Raw genomic sequence first — 18,165 nt, 5'->3', positions numbered from 1 at the left:
GTCCTATCAAATGTAGAAGTTGTGCACACAGAGTTCAATGGTCTTTACAGGCCAAGGCTTGCATCACTAGGTAGCCTTAGGAATAATCATTTCACTTGTCAAACTGATGGGGTAATTTAATTAGTGACAGCAGACTAGAGTGATACTACTCAGAGTAAACAAGTGTTCATCTGTATACAACTGACATATACAGCAGCCTCCCACCTCCAGGACGAAGAAGCAACACTCCACACAGCAGGTTCTTTCCAAAGAAGGCTTTTACCACAGAGTTGCTATATGTACACGATAATATATACAGAGATATGAAACAGTCCAACAAAGTGCTCCGCCAGGCACTTGTTTCCAATAGGAACACAGGTACAGTACAAAGGAGTTGCTTATATACACAGTTGCACCAATCATTGTAAAGGTCACTTGCATCTGGTTTGAGCCAGTCTGACTGCTGTTTTCCAGCTGTCAGATCTCTCCTTTTTGCTGACTCATGATGCTGCTGGATAGGATATGATCGCCATGATCTAACTGTCATGACAATTAGCAAAGCATTTTATAGAGTAGATAATTTTATTGACTCACCACTAACTCTGTTCTGTAAAGTATGTTCAGCAAAAGTCAAATGTGATGAGTTTTCAAAGCAAGAAACCAACAGGCGATTAGCCATTGCCTTCCTCTGTATAGCAACCCTGGAATTCCTCGGAAGTCTCCCAATCAAATAGTATCCAGGGCCAACCCTACTTCGCTTCCAAGTTCTGAAAAGATAGAGCCAGTCTGGGCCATCCTGGTCAAGGGTTTGGTCCCTACCTGTTTTGATATTGAAACTACAGAAGGAAATACATACTTTGAAGCATAAGCCATCATGAAAATGGCTGCACTTACCTGTAACTATTGGTCATTGAGTATCTTCTGCACAGGGACATATTGCAGAGAATAATTTTCTAAAAGGAACTAAAAGGGTGCCCCTTCCTCCCCTTTAAAGTCTGATACTATCAGGTTTTGTTCTTTTGGTTTGATATTTGGTTTAAGTTTTATAACATCTCAATTCCAAGAAGTGGCTATAATACAATGCCCCAATCAAATCATGCAACTCAGAAGTTTTAGTATTAGCACAAATCTCTGCAAATAGAGTTGAACATTGAGAATGGACTTGACTAAGTCATCCTGATTATTTTATTTTTATTTTATCCTGATATTATTTTTATCCTGATACTTTATTTTATCCTGATATTATTATTTTTGATGCTTAAAAATAAGTAAAGTTATGTTACATTTACTGCTTTCCAGGTCTTCAACATTAGTTTAATTTTTGTAGGGATGCTGACTTTCCACATAGAAGTCATTTTAGTTCATTCCAGGTTAAGCTATTCACAATTGTTTCTGTATCTTCTTGTTCATGGTGTTTCACATACAAAAGTGACACTGTAACAGGTCTATAAGCAGGGTAACCAATTGATAGCACACTATAGATCTGGCCCTAAAGCGATTTTAATGGAGACACAACTCATTTTTCCCTCTGGGTGAAACTGCGTTTAAAAAGGTGTTTTCAAAGCTGTAAGAAACATACACTTTACACACATCCTTGGATTTTCAGTATTACAAATGTAATATGCAAATATGCATATCGGTAGCGATATAATACTCTTAATGCATGTCTGCGTAAGTAAAAAGTAAGTACTGTTAGGTGATACCAATTACTATGGGCCAATCAGAAAAGGCCAGTTTGAGCTGTAAAATACATTTCTTGTTGCCAGACCACTGCCTGGTGGAAAAAGAAAATGGCCCCCTGAAGTACAGAGACAGAATGGTCCCCTGAAGTACAGAGACCACCCTTGGAACTAAATGGGAACTTAACCATTGCTTTTCCCCCTGATGACTGAACATGGACAAGCATACCATATAGATCAGTCTGAACAGCCTCAGATAATTATGAGTTTAATTCTGTGTTGTTGGGCAATTTCTTCTGATAGCTGAGTTCTCAGAGCCCGACAGCCTACACTGCAGTTCCCTTCCCATATTTTCAGCTGGGTGTGTTCATTTAGCAATCAAGACTTCATCTTCCCTAGGTATTATGGGTGTGAGATACAGCCCGGTTTCCTAAGAGGATGGAACAACTCACCTGAAAGGTGCCTCTCAGCAGCTTGTGATTTGAATGTTAGCCAAGAAGCAAGGAAGTATAAAGCGTGGGTTTTGATTGGGAACTTCCTTAGGGAAATTATTCTTTTCTTTGCAAGGTTATATTTCAGACTTTACCCTCAATAAGTGAAATTTTCATTGCACCATTCATTTTGCCTGGATGCAAAGAGAGGTAATTAGGTTTTCAGTGTCTGACTAAGCAATGTTAGAAAACCACAAAAGCTTGGCCACTTGGCCCTCAGGTATGTTTGGGTTGCTTATTGTGTTAATTGTTACCCAAAAGATCAAGCAATCTGTTGATTTCAGCAGCTTTAAAGAATTCCGTGAAACTTGTTGGTGGAGCTGTCCTTTCTTCGCAGTGCTTGTATCTTGAGAACCAGTAATTCATGGAGCAGATCAAACCAGAAGGATTTCTTTCCTAGTGTGGTCTCTTGTAAACTAGAATGATTGTATAAACAGAAAGAACAACAATGAGAGTTTGAGTGTTGTGGCACTATCTCATGCTTCTTTCTGTCTGGGTAAACAGACTCCTTATGAAAGGGGGCAAATAGTATAAACATTGCCCTGCTAGATTGAAACAAAGGTCTGTCTCACCCAGCAATATAAGCTGCAAACACAATTATACACTATGTGGCTTGCAGCTCAAACAGCAGAATCACTTATAAACATCTATGAGGAACTCAAAGTGTCCCTGTAAGCGAACAAAAAGGCAGGGTTGCTTGAAAACAGACTCTTTGGTCTTATATTGCAGTGATTCTCTAACTACAATGAACTTTTTTCCCCTTCCTGTGTGGCAGGACCGCCCCCTTTGCTCCAGTTTTCAGACTCCAAGAGGCAGTAGCCTAAAACAACTAAGACTAACCAAAACATAACTTAAACTTGGGGTTTAATTGATCCCATTACAACTAGGGACCGGGAAGAGGAACAACAAGGAATAACATTAACAAACAATGTAGATTACCTGCAAGGATATGAGCTGTTAGTGACCATGGGTTGAAAAACCATAGCAAGGGGGAGAGAGGGAGAGAGAAAGACGAAGACATGGGAGGGCAAGATATCCTCATTACTCTCAGAGGAGAAGAGCCCTTCATGGGTAAGTACCAATGGTCGTTCTCCCCTGAGCTAGAGGACATCTTGTGGAACCTCCCAGAGCAGTGTCCCATTAGTTGGGTGGGTCATCGTCGTAAGAAGACAGAACATGCAACAAAACCTTGTGTCTGAAGGCTGCATAAGAGGAGCTAAAGAAATCGATTTTATAGTGTTTGATGAAGGTCAAAAAGGAGGACCATAGCGGCCTTACAGATCTCTTCCATGGATGCGTTTTTGGAAACCACGGTGTTGGCTGACACTCCTCTGATGGAGTGGGCCATGATGCCTGTAGGGGGTTCCAGCTTCATGACCCTGTACGCCTCTATGAAGCAAGACTTGAGGGAAAGGCTAATCGTCCTGCTAGAGACTGCTTTCCCTCTGTTGGGGGGTGATTCTGAGATTAACAAGGAATGAGACTTTCAGAGTGGCGGAGTCCTGATGAGATAAGCCTTCAAGGACCTTCTGATATCCAGGTTGTGAAATTTTGGGGTGACTTGGTTGGTTACAAATGCTCCAGATGCTTTTGAAATTAAAGCCCTGGCTACGGTTAAAAGAGCAGACACCAGTCAAAACATCAGACAGAAATTACTGCAACTTGAAGGACAATTCATATTTAAATTAAACTCTGGAGAACTATTTGGGCTCAATTCTTTAAGAAAAAATTGCACAGTCATGGACTAATCAATAGCACCTGTATTTTGGGAAGTGGAACAAAGTAGCATCAAGCAAGAGATAATGCAGCATTTCATGGCCCGGTTTTTATGCTTAGATTCAGCAAAAGCCTGTCTGCGTATTGTTATGTTAATGGAGAAGATATCAACTTGTATGTATTAGTATGAAAACAGGAGCTTAACACTGTTACAATAGAAAGACTCTGTGTGCATTATTGTGTTAATGAAGCAGTGGTGATAGAAACTGAAATGTTTGTTCATAGGAAAGCAGGGATTAAACATTGCATATATAGACAAGACTTTTTGCAGGAGAGCAGGAGTTACACATAGAACCTCTTGAAAGGCTTATAAGCTGCACTGCATGTGAGTAATGATCCAACTTTAAATATACATGATTGGAATATTGCATATGATTCTCTATTCTAATAATATGCTTTGACATTTAGGTAGTCGGGTCAAGTTGAAGGATTTCCAAAGTCAAACTTGCCGGAGTTTGGTTAGCCCTCGTAAAAATGACAGTGTGAAGGTGTAAAGACTAAGTTTAGACAAATTTAAAGTGACACAGTCACAATTGTGTAAGCAGTTTGCTACTTTTGAGTTGAAATACAAATCTGCATAGCTAAGCTGTGTTAGTTTATGCTTGTTAGATAACAAAGCTGGATAGCTGATTTGTGTTGGTTGACACTTGTTAGAGAAATTGTACTTTAAATATGAAGCTAGATAGCTGGGTTTTGTCTGTTTGGAGAATCTGTACTATTGTACTATCTATGAATTTTAAACAATATAAGAAATTTAAAGAAACAAACCTTGTTTTTTGTAACAAAAGTTATCCTTGGGTGTAGAGTGGATTGGTTTGTATAACTTAGGTGTACCTACCCCAAACTCACTGCAATATGGTGGCCTACCTAACTATTGATCCACAGCATCTTCTCTCCTACTGTCTGGCACAATATGGACAGTGTAGGAACTGAAGTGAGAATCTTGTCAAAAACCAATATTATGGAGAAAAACAAAAGGCTCAACTTTTCTGTTTGCTGTGTATAACATATATATATATATATGTTATACACAGACACATATGACTGCCAATTTGCAGTCCCTAATTACATGCAACAATTACTCTCAACATTTTTTAAACTCCCTCCGCTTTTTAAACAGAGAATTGTTCTCTGTCCTAACATTACAGCAGTACTTTGATATGAAACTGACAATGCTGATTCAACCAACCATGCCAGTTTGTATCTCTGCCTCAACATTACATCACTGGTTTAATATGACAAAGAGAAAAAAGATTGTCGAAAGCTTTCATAGCCAGAATCACTGGGGTGTTTTTGAGTTTCCAGGCTGTATGGCCGTGTTTCAGTAGCATTTTCTCCTGATGTTTTGCCTGCATCTGATCCTCTGAAGATGCCAGCCACAGATGCAGGCGAAATGTCGGGAGAAAATGCTACTGGAACACAGCCATACAGCCTGGAAACCCCACAACACCTCAGAAAAAAATTCTTTTGAAAATGGATGAAGATGAAGAGGAAAAAATGACTAAAGGGAAGGTTGGACAACTATACAGGATATGGATAAGAGCCAGGTGTTTACACAAAATGGAAGCAAGAAAAAATCTCTACTGAAGCAGGCACTATTATCTGAAAGAGCAGAAAGAGGTAGCCCACCGCATTCCCACATAGACATACCAAGAACCTCACTTTCCAGTCAAATTTTAGTTGAAGAAATACATGACCATTACTGTGGCAGTCCCTTGCCAATTTTCTTCTGCAAAACCAACTTTCCATGTCAATTCCACTCACTCCTAACTGATCACACTGTATCTTCACCTTAAGTTACATTGCTAGTTCTAGATGAAATTGACAAAGTTGACATTGCTTTTCTGTACCCTAATGTTACATTGCTAATGGATATGACAAAAAGAAAAAATATTTCAAAAGTGGAGATGAGGGGAAGGAGAAAATGACTGAAGGGGAGGTTGGGTGACTACACAGGGGAGTTGATAAGGGCCAGGCATTCAGTGGGGTGGAGAAATAAGGACTATTTCAACATAATCACAAAGTCAAGGGAAGCTGGCTCAGACTCAGATTGAAAACAAATCACAGTAAAAGTTCTTGGGCAAACAGTGGAGGGGAAATGAAGGAACAACATTTCCAGAACCAAATGGAGGAAAAAAACATGTGAATTAAAAGAGAAATCCTTTGGACTTTACCCTACTTATTAATGATCCTGTGCCCCTTTCAGATGGATTTCATGAACTGGCTGAACTTCTTCAGGAAGCTGATAGGAATACTTCTATTTTAAATATATTAGCATCACAGGCATATTTGATTGCTGAGACATTGCAAGAAATTGAGTACATGCTACATACATACCCTAACCACTTGAAATAATATGAGTAAATAGATACCCTTACCAAAAGGAATACCTCAGAATTCAGCACTGTTTACTAACAATGGGAGAGAGAGTTGAAGGCCTTTCTGGGCCAGAAGCAATGGAAATTAAAGAACCGTTTTAGATGCATGAACGGTTGTTTTGAACATCTGTCCTTTCAGAGGACCTAGATGTGGAAATTAGCTAGTTGCAGGGTCTCCAGCCAGATAAACAAGAGATCCTTTGCACATGTACATGGAGATTTTATTCCTTTACAATATTCCCAAGAAAAAAAGCAACAGAAACCAACTGATTCAAACTAAATGAAGTATTTATTTACCAGCACTCAAGACACACAACTCAAGGTAGACCAAAATTGGCTGTACCCTTTAAGACCACAAAGTCCAACAAAGAGAAGAGAGCCTGCAAAGTAGTTGCAGGAGTATCCGTGTAGAGGGAGAACGTGGCACACTTTTTACCAACGGACTGATTCATATATGGGAAAAAATTCCATAGCTCAATTTGTGATTGAGCTCAACTTTCCAGTATTGGGATTGGATAAAGTGAATATAGTCTGAATTTGACTGTGTAATCTGAAGGTAACTACCATCAAAATTCAGTGGGAAGATTAGGAAATGACATTTAACATTCCATGGTAAGGTGATTGACGGGTGTTTTTGGCATGTTGACAAAGAACCAAGGGATTGAAATGAAGGTAATTGTCCTCTTGATATCCGCCATCCTGGGTGGATCAGATATCTGACTCTTTGATCAACAGCTGGATTGGAGGGGATACTTTGCCCATCAACTAGAAATGGTCCATTTTGTTGTGACGAAGCATCCCTTGAGACAGGGAATATGATAGTATTATGCATGTCTTGGAGCAGGGGGTATGTACATGCTTTAGTGATGCCCTGCCTGTTTACGTGGTTCCCTATTTGGATTATAATAATGATACAGTTCCCCCCTGCTTTTTCCACTCCTGAAACAGTCCTAAGAGGGATAGTATTTGGCCCACTTTGTGTAGCTCAGGAAAATAATATATTTTCCCAAAGGAAGGTGACCCTGAAGTTGAGATGATTCCCATTTTTATATACAAAAGTTACCGTATATAAAAAAAAACTTTTCTTACTACCTTACATAATTTACAGGTAAAGTTTTGATCCCCCCCCCCCCACCCTTCTTTTTCTTTTTTTGATGTACACACGGGGGAAAAAACCTACTCTTCCTGTCAGGAAATGGGGTGCTTTTTGTCAATACAAACTTATTTACTTAGGTTCCAGGACTCAGTGTTGCTTCTTCATAAGGGGCTGGCTTCCATGCATCCTTTCCTCATGCGCTACCGTGGTGGCGAACCTTTGGCACTCCAGATGTTATGGACTACAATTCCCATCAGCCCCTTCCAGAATGGCCAATTGGCCATGCTGGAAGGGGCTGATGGGAATTGTAGTCCATAACATCTGGAGTGCCAAAGGTTCGCCACCACGGCGCTAGAAGCTCCACTGAGACAACAGCGGCAATTTCATTCATTTTCTTTTCTTCACTGCAGCTGTCTATGTTGTGTGGCTGTCATCCATGTGTCTTCCGCTGAGCTTTGATATCAGCTTTTTGGGCACAGGCTGGTGGTTGCTGGGGGAAGGGAAAGGCAGGGAAGATCAGTCTCTGCCAGTCCCTTCTGTTGGATACGGCCCATAAGATTCAACCCACACCCCCTTAAAGTAAATGAGGATTTACATAGGAGCAGGTGGAAGACTTGGGTATCCAGGTGTCAGGTTGAGATTCACTTCAGATTAAGAAGCTGTCAAGCAGCAATCAAGGATACAGCTGTTGTGCCTCCTACTACATTCTTCTATCAATAGGCCACTCAGCCTCCACCTGCCTGCCTGCCTGTCTGTCTCTGGGAAGCAAAACTTGAAGTTCTGCTTGCTGAATTTGGGTGGCAACAACATAAAGAACTGATGTAGGTGTGTGGTGGGAGGTGCAACAGTGACATGATTGACACCACCAGAACTTATAAAGACACTCACAGGATCTCATACTTGAGCCACCCTTATTTGTACCTCTGCATTTTTTTGGTCTGTGTTTCTGTGATGTCTATTTAGCGATAATTGGAACTAAATCCATCTAAGCTTAGGTTGGAATAAAATCCTGTTTAATATACCTCAAGACGTCTGTTTACTGCTTTTGCTCCATTGCATCTAATTGCTCAAGGAACGAGACTGCAGTCCTAAGACGTTATACCCTTCTAAATGTATTGAAATCATGGGTTAAGAAATATGTCACTCTGTAGAGGACTATAGTACAAACGGAGCCCAAATGGCCCTGAATAAACCCTTTCTCATAAGAGCTTGGAAGATAAACAAGATTGGACACAGTTAGTACTTCAATGGAAGATTGGAGTTATGATTAAGAAAAAGCCAGTGGCAAACCACCTTTGCTTATTCCTTGACTTGAAAAACCCAGTGGTCCTGGGTAGGGATGTCAGCTCTAGATCAGACCTGGGGACAGTGGCATAGTGCCCACGGGGTGGGGTGGGGGGTACAACGCCTCGGGCAGAGCAGTAGCAGAGGTGTGGCCAGGCTGTTGAGGGGGCATGGTGGGGGCGTGGCATTCTGGGGTGGTGTGGAGGCAGGCAACACCGCGGCAGGGGTGCAGGGCATGTGCGTGCCCGGGCGTGGGTTCGCCTTGCTTTGTCTCTGCCTGGGGGAACCCATGGATTTACAGCTTATTTCCATTCCAGACTAAGGTATAGAGAACCCCTAGTCCAAGGGAGTTCACTTTTAGAATCACCAAAACAAAAAATTACAAAAGCCTTGGTAGCTCCTACCAACCCCTTTGCACTATCCAAACAGTCAGAACTTAAGTGGCAACCTTCCAGCCTTCCTGGGATTAAAGTCAAGAAAGGCACCCTTAGAAAGTGGACCACCTGAGGTGTCAGTTTCGCAAAAAAATTAACCTGATAGGTGTAGCCACGTAGCGCATGTATTACAACCCCCCCCCCGATAATATGCTTAAAAGAATTTATTCAAACTGTGCATTAATATTTCAAAGAGAGAAATAGCAGTGAGGATTTAAAATAATGAAACCTAAACCAGAAAAGAACTAGCTGAGCAGTAAATAGCATTGATTCAAAATACAAGATGTTACCCTTCATGCTGAAACGCTCCAGCTCCAAAACCCACTCAGCATGGCAGTGTTTCTAGGCCATGAATCACAAAGGCCGATGGTGCATGAAGTAGCCACGATGGCACACCAAGAATGCACAAAACTTAAAGACTAAATGTTATGGCAGGGAATCTGCATTGTCCAAACAGGGCTCATTGACCAAATAAATTGGTGGCTGGTGATCTAAGTTATTTATGTAACTTTGCTAGCCAAGTGTCCTAAAGGGTCAGAGTGTAATAACAAGGGATAATTCATCTGCATGTTTAAACCCTCCCCTTTCTCACAGATGACATGGTAATACTTTTATCAGTTAATTAACTGGAATGCAGCTCCGCTATTCTCTGAGATTGGAGACGATCTTGAGTGCCGCTTAAAACCAGGAATTATTTCTGGCTCAGATTTATTAAGATCCTCCCAAACATCTTGTTTTTCTGAAGTGAGAGGTGGAAATGCTTAGGACTTCCTGGATATTATAATGTCTCAGTCCCTTGATTTTCTGCAGTCAAGCACTACTTTTTCTTGTTAATGATGCCCCAAAGTTGGAGGGTGGGCAATGAAAACAGGAACTTGGCAATTGTTATTCATTGGTGAGTACCCAAGCAAGTTGCAGCACCGGGGCTTGCAATTAATAATTAAAAATGCATGGTAAACTGAATTCAATTCCTGCCCTCCCCTCCCCTCCCCTCCCACAGCCTCACCTACTCTGGAGGCAAATTCCCCATTCCAAAGTGCATGAAGAAATGCCAAACCAGGTCATATAAGTGGAGATTAGTAACATCTGTCTGCAGATAAGATCAGGGGCAAGAGCGGAAACTTGTGCCTCAGCCATGACAGGGTGGAGCAACCACACTGACAAAGTAGTTTGAACAGGCACACAAATAAGGTAAGTAAAGAGGAGTGTTTCATTCAAGAAGGGTTGGGCACTAATAACTGGACTCCAAGGGGGAGTCTTTAACTAGGCCTTCAGGTCTTGCCAGTTGAGTTCTGTGAATGGAATCCCTTATTTGGAGGGTTCTCTCCCTACAAACAGTTAAATATTAAACACAATCTCTACCTTGAACTTCATGTGAGAGCACGAGTCCAGATGCTCTTCTATTCTAATTTCTACAAGCCCCACTGGTGCCCTTTCCACTCTCAAAGGTCTTTCTGTCTTCCTTCCCTTCCACTGGATTTTGAGTTTCTCCCCCTTTCCACTTTTTTTAAAAAAAGAAACTTTTTTAAAAAACTACCTCTACTCTCTTTTCTGCTCTCATCCACCCCTCCTCGCTCCTTCTGTCCTCCCCTCAAGAAAAAGGTTGCTGGGAGATGTAGTACCAAATCTCATTACTTCCCCTCAATTGAGCCGTCACCTGGTTGTGGCCCACCCAACCTGTGTCAGGACACCTGCTCTGTTCAAGGAAAGCACTTCCATCAGAGCAAAAGCCTTTATTTGGACACAGCAGTTCAGGGAGAGATTTGGCATCAGACATTCATTGACAGAACTGGGGAACCCCACCAAAAAACCCTTTTCAAATAGAAAAGAGGACTTGCCACCCTATCCCAAGCCACAACTCCTATCCCAGCTGGGTGACCTCAGACTAGTCTCACAGTTCTTCGGAGCTCTCTAAGCCCCACCTACCTCACAGGGTGTTTGTTGTGAGGTGGGAAGGGAAAGGAGTTTGTAAGCAGACGTAACGTCCATTTGGCAGGTTGGGCAATTGCCCAGGGCATCAGAGCTTTCCACAAAATAACCATTTCCACAAAATCAACCTTGCAATGCGTCATCCCATGAGTTCTGTTCAATGTTCCACTAGTTCAAGGTATACACACTCCTTGTTCTAGCTCAAAGCCAGTAGACTGCGGAAAGACCACTGTTTAGAGATTGCAGTTGGAGTATTGAACCTAAGGTTGCCTTTTAGGGACCAGATAGTACTTACAAAGGGGGCTTTCTGGTCTCTGTTTCTCAAATGTGATGATGTTTGCAGCAGCTTTTATGTTGAAAATCTTTGCGTCATGTATCTGGTTTAGCCTTCGAGCATCCCTGTAAAGCAGGTTGTCGCTACTCTCTGCACAACTCAAAATGTTCGTCTCAAGAAGTTAGAAGGAATGAGCTTGCAATGGAATTGAATTGTACAGCTCTGGATAAGGAGACCAAGCCACACAAACACTTCAGGGAAGGGAGAATGCATTAAGGTCTTGAGGCAAATAAAATTAATGGGTCTACAGATAGCTTTTAGACATTTGCGATTCAATTTTGTGGCACTTCACATGCCTTTTTCCTGTATCAGGCTCATGACTTTTAAAACGTTAATTAACAAGGGAATAAAGCCATGCCCGTGAGAATACTGATACGTGCCTTTTCTTTTAGGTTGTATGAGAAGCCGTGTTCCAAAACGAAGCCGTGCTTGGCCACACTGATATAGGGGCCACCAGAAGTTCCTCCACTGGCGCTGTGTATGTGCAGAACTTGGTTATTGATTTCCAGAGATCTGAGTTTACAAAGAGAGTAAAAGTTAAAACAACAAAAGAACACCTGTTTGGATGATGCAAAGTACTGTCCAGGAAGCCTCTTCAGAGGTGGCTCAGAAGTGTCGGAAAGTCCCAGTCATATGCGCTTCAAAATGAGACAAATTTTATGCTAGTGTTCAAACTTGGGAGCAGTGGGATGGTCATAAGTACAGGAGATTGAGACCCTCTGCTTTTTACGATGGCCTCCCAAGCTACTGTGTTTAGCAATTTGCAGGATGGGCATGATTTAGCTACAATTAAGTGCCTCCTTAACTCCCCCACCCAATAATTCAAGCATTGATGTATATTATCTGCTATTGTAAACTGTAGTACGTAGTTTTTTGGAGGGGGGGGGGGGAGGCAAATAAAGTACTTCCCTTCTGGACTGCTTGCACAGCCACTTCTGCTATTCCCACTCATGTTGCCAGGCATCAAAAAACATGGCAGCTTCAAGAAGTATGACCATCTGTTCTGCGCTCAGTTAGTTTCATGTTCAGTGCCTTTCTTGTTTCAGAAGCTTGAGACCGATTCTTTGATCCGTATGCAGTGTATTAATTTGGTAATTATTTTAATTTGTACCGGTTTCAACAGGAAGGATATTTCCAAGTTTTAACTCTTTCCTGCGTCTCAAGCTTTGTACCTCCCACACAAGTAATCCTTCCTGCCTTATTTCAGATTGGACCACGTCCCTGTTTGATCAGCAATTAAAATTGTCACTTGCTAAGCAGTTAAAGGGAGGCATGACATTGTCAAGGGAGATTTTCCTCCTTTCCAAGGAAGCTTAAGCCAAGGGGAGGACAAGGCAGTAAGAGTATTGTGTGCATAAATGCGTAAGCAAGGAAGTTAAATCTAATCCTCCCCACATCTCATTGAACTACTCAGCAGTGAATAAGTACAGATACTGTATATACTCGAGTATATACGGTAATTCCAAGATGGCAGCTGGAGCTGGGGCTGCTGTGGGGATTTCATAAGCATGTTGCTGCTTTTTTTCTAACTCACCAGAGAGCCATAAAAACAAGCTTTAAAGACAGCTTGCATAGCATTACAGCTAGGGTGTGTGTGTCTGTGTGTTAAAAGAAACCGAGGAATTTCTCTCCAAAGGGTTATTGGTGCGTTGTATTCTAGATGAATACAATTCTTCATACAGTAGTTTACTGCCAAATACTGATGTTGCTGAAGACAAAGACTTTCTTTGGAGCAAAGTTTAGGCTGGCATGGCTATGAATCCCAGAATTATTCTACATTTGGTGGAATACAGTGGTTCATTTGTGTTCTTAAAGTGCTGGAATGCTGCTCATCCTTAATACAAATTCTGTTAAGCAACTCTATCTCATCTTGCTCCCAACTCTTCAGTTTTTAGCTGCTACTGAGTCAAATTGAAAGGCTTATACACAAGTCAATAAGTTTCCCAGTTTTTTGTGGTAAAATTAGGTGCCTTGGCTTATATTCGGGTCGGTTTATACTCGAGTATATACAGTACATCATTTGGACTGGAGATACTGGGAATTGAACCTGGGATCTTCTGCATGCCAAGCAGATGCTCTGCTACTGAGCCACAACCCGTCCCCAAGGCCATGTACAAGTACTTTACAGATGAACTTATAGTTGAATTAAAACGATGGTTGTTGATAGGGCGCGAACAGTGCATTTGCATTTACCCTCTCAAAAGAGCCAAAGTTTGCCTCTGCAGTAAAATGTTTTGCTGTTCTGCTTATTTCAGGTCTCCCAGAAAGAATCACAACTGACAAATATTCAACAGGTATTGGACAAATATGAAAGAGCAAATCATGTTATTTGGGTATTACTGAGTGGACCAAATTAGAAACTACTTCTTGGCTCCTGGGTGAAATATCATCCATCTTTACAATGACAACTTAACTAGCACCTTCATGCTCTAATTCATAGGATGTCACTTAATAATCGTAAATTGATCAATTGATTTCAATAGGACAAGCATGCATGTAATTACAATCATTATTCAAGTGACTGTTGAAACCTTAGATAACATCCAATGCGCTGTGTAAACAGGTCTGCATGTCTTAAGGGTGAGCTGGCCTTATATTGCTCAAGAGCCATCTCCTAACATTACAAACCTGTTTTTGAGTCTTTCAGAATTATGCAGGACTATACATTATTCCTGCCCCCAACAAGTCAAAAAGTCCACTTGGGTGTGAAAGATTTCTTGACTGGCCTATGGATCCCGACCACCTTTTTTGACTGCATCATCAAAGAATGAATTCTATTTTTTCCACTCTTCTTAATCTTTATGCCACCCCATTAAGTGCCCCTAAGGATCAGGAAGGGCAGTGGACTGGTCATCATTAGCCACAGACTCCCTAAGCTCTAGAGAAGGCAGCGTTCTAGAGGGGAGGTAGCTGCAATTCCCATCTTTAAAAAACCTGGTGGATTACTCAGGCAAGGCAATCTACTCATCTGAGATTTGTCTAACAACTCTCTTAAACATTATTGTTATACATTTGTCAATGTTGATGGAAGCACTACGGATCCTGCCACTGATGAGGAAATAAGAACCCTGCTCATTCACAAATCAAAGTCCCCCTCTGGGACAGGACATGTCCTTCCTTTGGCAGAAACCAGAGTGTGAGAAGCTGGGAGTGAACACATGAGTCTGAGGAAGATGTCAGACTTCCCAAACAAGAAGATGCCAAACTTACAGGCAGCAATTTAGACAATGAGGAGGAAACAACTTTAAATCTTACTGTCATGGTAGTTGAACAGCGAAACTTGTACAGTGAAATTAGTAAAAATCCAGTTTCACTTATGACATATGAAGAGTGAGAAACTTACAAATGCTGAGACAGACAGTTGATCTATAAAGGTATTATCTACTACTATGACTGATAGTGGCTCTCTAGCGGCTGAGATTATTCCCGTGATCTCCTTTTAAGCTGGAGATGCCAGATATTTTACCATTGCCCTATATGAAAGAAATGGGGGTAGGGAGAGGTTAAACTCCTGTTACCCTGATAAGAAGTTCCTAAGTTTTAATGTTGAAGCAGTGTTCATGATGCAGGTTCATAAATTAGTGTTGCCAGTTCTACAAGAAGTTTTGCATGTTGGGGTTAGGGAAAAGTGAGAAGGAACAAACGGCCACTGGAAATTCTAGTCATGAAGGCTTTTGCTTACAATAAGTGTTTTTCTCCCCAAACTAATCTGTGAAATGCTAGGCAACCATAACAGAATTGCCAACATTTAAACCTTGTTTTCTCTCAGTAAAAGCAAGGAGAAAGGGTAGGCCCTTTCTAGTGTGGTTTTGGACTTTGAGGGAGGACTCACTAGGTACAGGGTCAGGCCCACAAACCACAACCAGATGACTCACTACTTTCTGACTTCCATGAGTCACCCAGACCTGGCTGATTACTATTCTTCAACAGAGGCCACTCCACAAAATACGGTGTGGTGTAATGGAGTTGAAGGCAAAGTTTTTTAAAATCATCCCTCTACCATGGAGTTTTGCAAATCTCTTCTACAGATTTCCACACAGTGGCTTACACAGCTGGAAACTCCCTTAGTACTTTGAGCCTTAACATTTAACGTGAACTGCCACTCCCTAAGAACACTGACAGCAACTTCTATCAGTTGGATTTAGAGTCAGTTTTCTGCTAATGCAGTGGTTCTCAATCTTCCTAATGCCGTGACCCTTTAATACAGTTCCTCATGTTGTGGTGACCCCCAACCCTAACATTTACCCATTTTACAGATGGAGAACACTGATGCAGAGAGTCTTAGGCGACCCCTGTGAAAGGGCCGTTCGACCCCCAAAGGGGTCCCGACCCACAGGTTGAGAACCACTGCGCTAATGGAAAGGGAGATGAAGCCAGGAGACAATAGAGCATCTTTTTCTTATGAATCTTTTGTTATCCATTCCCTCTCTCCAACCCAGCCTTTTAAACGGTTCTCAGTTGAGAAACAGAATGGGGGAAACTCTGTATAATAAGGCAACCCCCCCCCCCCCCCCCGCCCCGGTGTGTAGTTCTGGATATATGAGTGAGAAGGTACTCACTATACTGTCACAGTGTCTACTGATATTAGTACTACTGAGTATCCTCTCAAGATTCTACCACTTTGTTGTGGACCAAGTTACATTCTATTTCCAGGAAAGGCTACAGGCAAAAGAACCAGAGGAGGCAGAAGATGAAAAGGAATATAAAAATGGTAAAAATGAAATGAAGTTTTGTTTAATTTAAATTTTTAAAACATAGTTGAACACTAACATTATGAAATCTTAATCTTGCAGGGGAGTGGGACTCTTTCCCTTAGTCAGCTGGGTCCTCAAATGCTTATCCTCGGCTCCCCCATTCTGCAATATAATTCAATACAAACGTTTTCCCTGAATCCAAAACACGTCAGAGTTTTATCCAGCAACCTTCAAAACACATACAAGTCAAACTTTATTTAAAACTGCTGAAATTACATTAAAAATGTCAGACAGAAAAGAACTGCGCAGCAAGACTGAAAAGTCAGTTTTAGCTGTTTAGGCTTTTATGTGCACGTTAGCATGCCTAGTCTAAGAGGCAGTGAAAAAAAAACTAATTTACATTTTTATACAGATTAGAACGTGTGAAGTTTAAGAGGCGTTTTCTATATGCATTCACAGAAGGTAGGCCAAGGAGAAGCTCTGGAGGCGATGTTCACGCACTCTGGGCTCCAGCAGGCTCTGGAACAGAACAGAATAAAACACCACTGATTAGGAGAAGGGGACACACGAATTAACACTTCAGAGGCTTGAGTGAATTCCACTGTGCACATGAAGCTCTTGCTCGTTCTGCCTGCAAAAAGTAAAAGGTCGAAAACTCTCATGCTCAAGGAACCAGACTGCATATTTCCATTGAAGTTAATGAAAGAGCAGCACCTGCAGGTGGAATAGCTCTGCGCGATTTCCACTTAGAGCAACATGCCTTTTATTAGGCACTGGCAGAAAAAAACTGCCAACGGCAGAAAAAAGTGGTTGCGCTTTCTGTAACTGGTGTTCACCGAGGTCCTCAGTGCAGACACACATGAATGGCTGTGTTTGCGCAGGTTGGCCAAATGGCAGATTTGTTTAGTTTAGTCTAGCAACAGGAAGGGGTGCTGCTCCTCCAGAACATGGGGTGATTCTGTCCCGCCTAAACCACTATGTATTACACAGGGTTGCGCTCCCTCTCCTTCCAGTTTCCTACTTGCTGCTGAATGCCCCAGCAAAACAAAACACCACAGAACAACAGGATGCAGGAAGAGGGCATACAGATGTGTAGAAGGGACAGAATGTGTGTCTGCACTAAGGACCTCAATGAACACCAGTTACGGTAAGTGCAACCAGGTTTTCATTTTTGGTCCCAGTGCAGCCCCACATTAGGAATTCTGGTTAGCAATTCATTAATAGGAGGTGGGATGCCTTCTCATTGGAATACCGAGTGTAACACTCTGCCTTCTCAGTGTCTGCAGTTCTTCTCATCTCCAGGCTGATGGCATAATGATAGATGAATGTGTCTAACCACTGGGATTGATTCCATTTAGACCCACCGGTTCCTATCTTGAATCCATGACAGGCGAACCCTCCTTGGCCCCCTTTTGTGATGACCAATGGCTGCAACGGATGGTTGCCTATTTGGGCTTTCAGGGGATGCCTACTACTCAACACAGACCTCAGAACCAAGCCCATGTGGCTCCCCTCCCCTCCCCAATCTAGAGCAGGTTTGCACCAGCAACACAAGAAGAAGCATACAGAATGCTGTTGTTCTCATAGTTCCGCCTGAGACCCCATCACTTCAATCCAAGTCAGAGATGCAGTTCTGGCAACTTGGATTGAAGTGATGGGGTCTCAGGCGGAACTATGAGAACATCAGCCTCTACAGCCTCTACCAAAGAAGTAAACCTCTTGGGCTTTTAAGCATTCACAGCTTTAAAAGGGCTTGGACAGATTTATGGAGGAGAAGTCGATTTATGGCTACCAATCTTGATCCTCTTTGATCTGAGATTGCAAATGCCTTAACAGACCAGGTGATCGGGAGTAACAGCAGCAGAAGGCCATTGCGTTCACATTCTACATGTGAGCTCCCAAAGGCACCTGGTGGGCCTCTGCGAGTAGCAGAGAGCTGGACTAGATGGACTTTGGTCTGATCCAGCTGGCTTGTTCTTATGTTCTTTATGCTTTTTCTTGTGTCGCTTGTGCAAACCTGCTCTAGACTGACGGGTATGAAGGTGGAGATTTGCATGGTCCCAAAGTCACAGGAACAGAGGGAGTCGGACT

The 18,165-nt window shown here is 42.0% G+C and overlaps 1 protein-coding gene across 6 annotated transcripts in view; it reads right to left on the bottom strand.

Annotated features, from left to right (window-relative positions):
- Positions 1-16,098: 16,098 nt before the first annotated feature.
- The window catches only part of PCM1 (pericentriolar material 1), a 70,470-nt gene continuing 68,403 nt past the window's right edge, over positions 16,099-18,165 (bottom strand). For all 6 annotated transcript variants that reach the window (XM_048509413.1, XM_048509414.1, XM_048509415.1 and 3 more), the window contains one exon: positions 16,099-16,593. In XM_048509413.1, coding sequence (XP_048365370.1) covers positions 16,568-16,593 — 26 coding nt within the window. In that variant the 3' untranslated portion in view covers positions 16,099-16,567. The remainder of the gene's footprint in view (positions 16,594-18,165) is intronic.

This window comes from Sphaerodactylus townsendi, linkage group LG10 (genome assembly GCF_021028975.2).
Source record: "Sphaerodactylus townsendi isolate TG3544 linkage group LG10, MPM_Stown_v2.3, whole genome shotgun sequence".
In the NCBI taxonomy this organism is placed as follows: Eukaryota; Metazoa; Chordata; class Lepidosauria; order Squamata; family Sphaerodactylidae; genus Sphaerodactylus; species Sphaerodactylus townsendi.
Note: the sequence above shows the minus strand (reverse complement) of the source record. Positions and strands in the feature narration are given on the sequence as shown.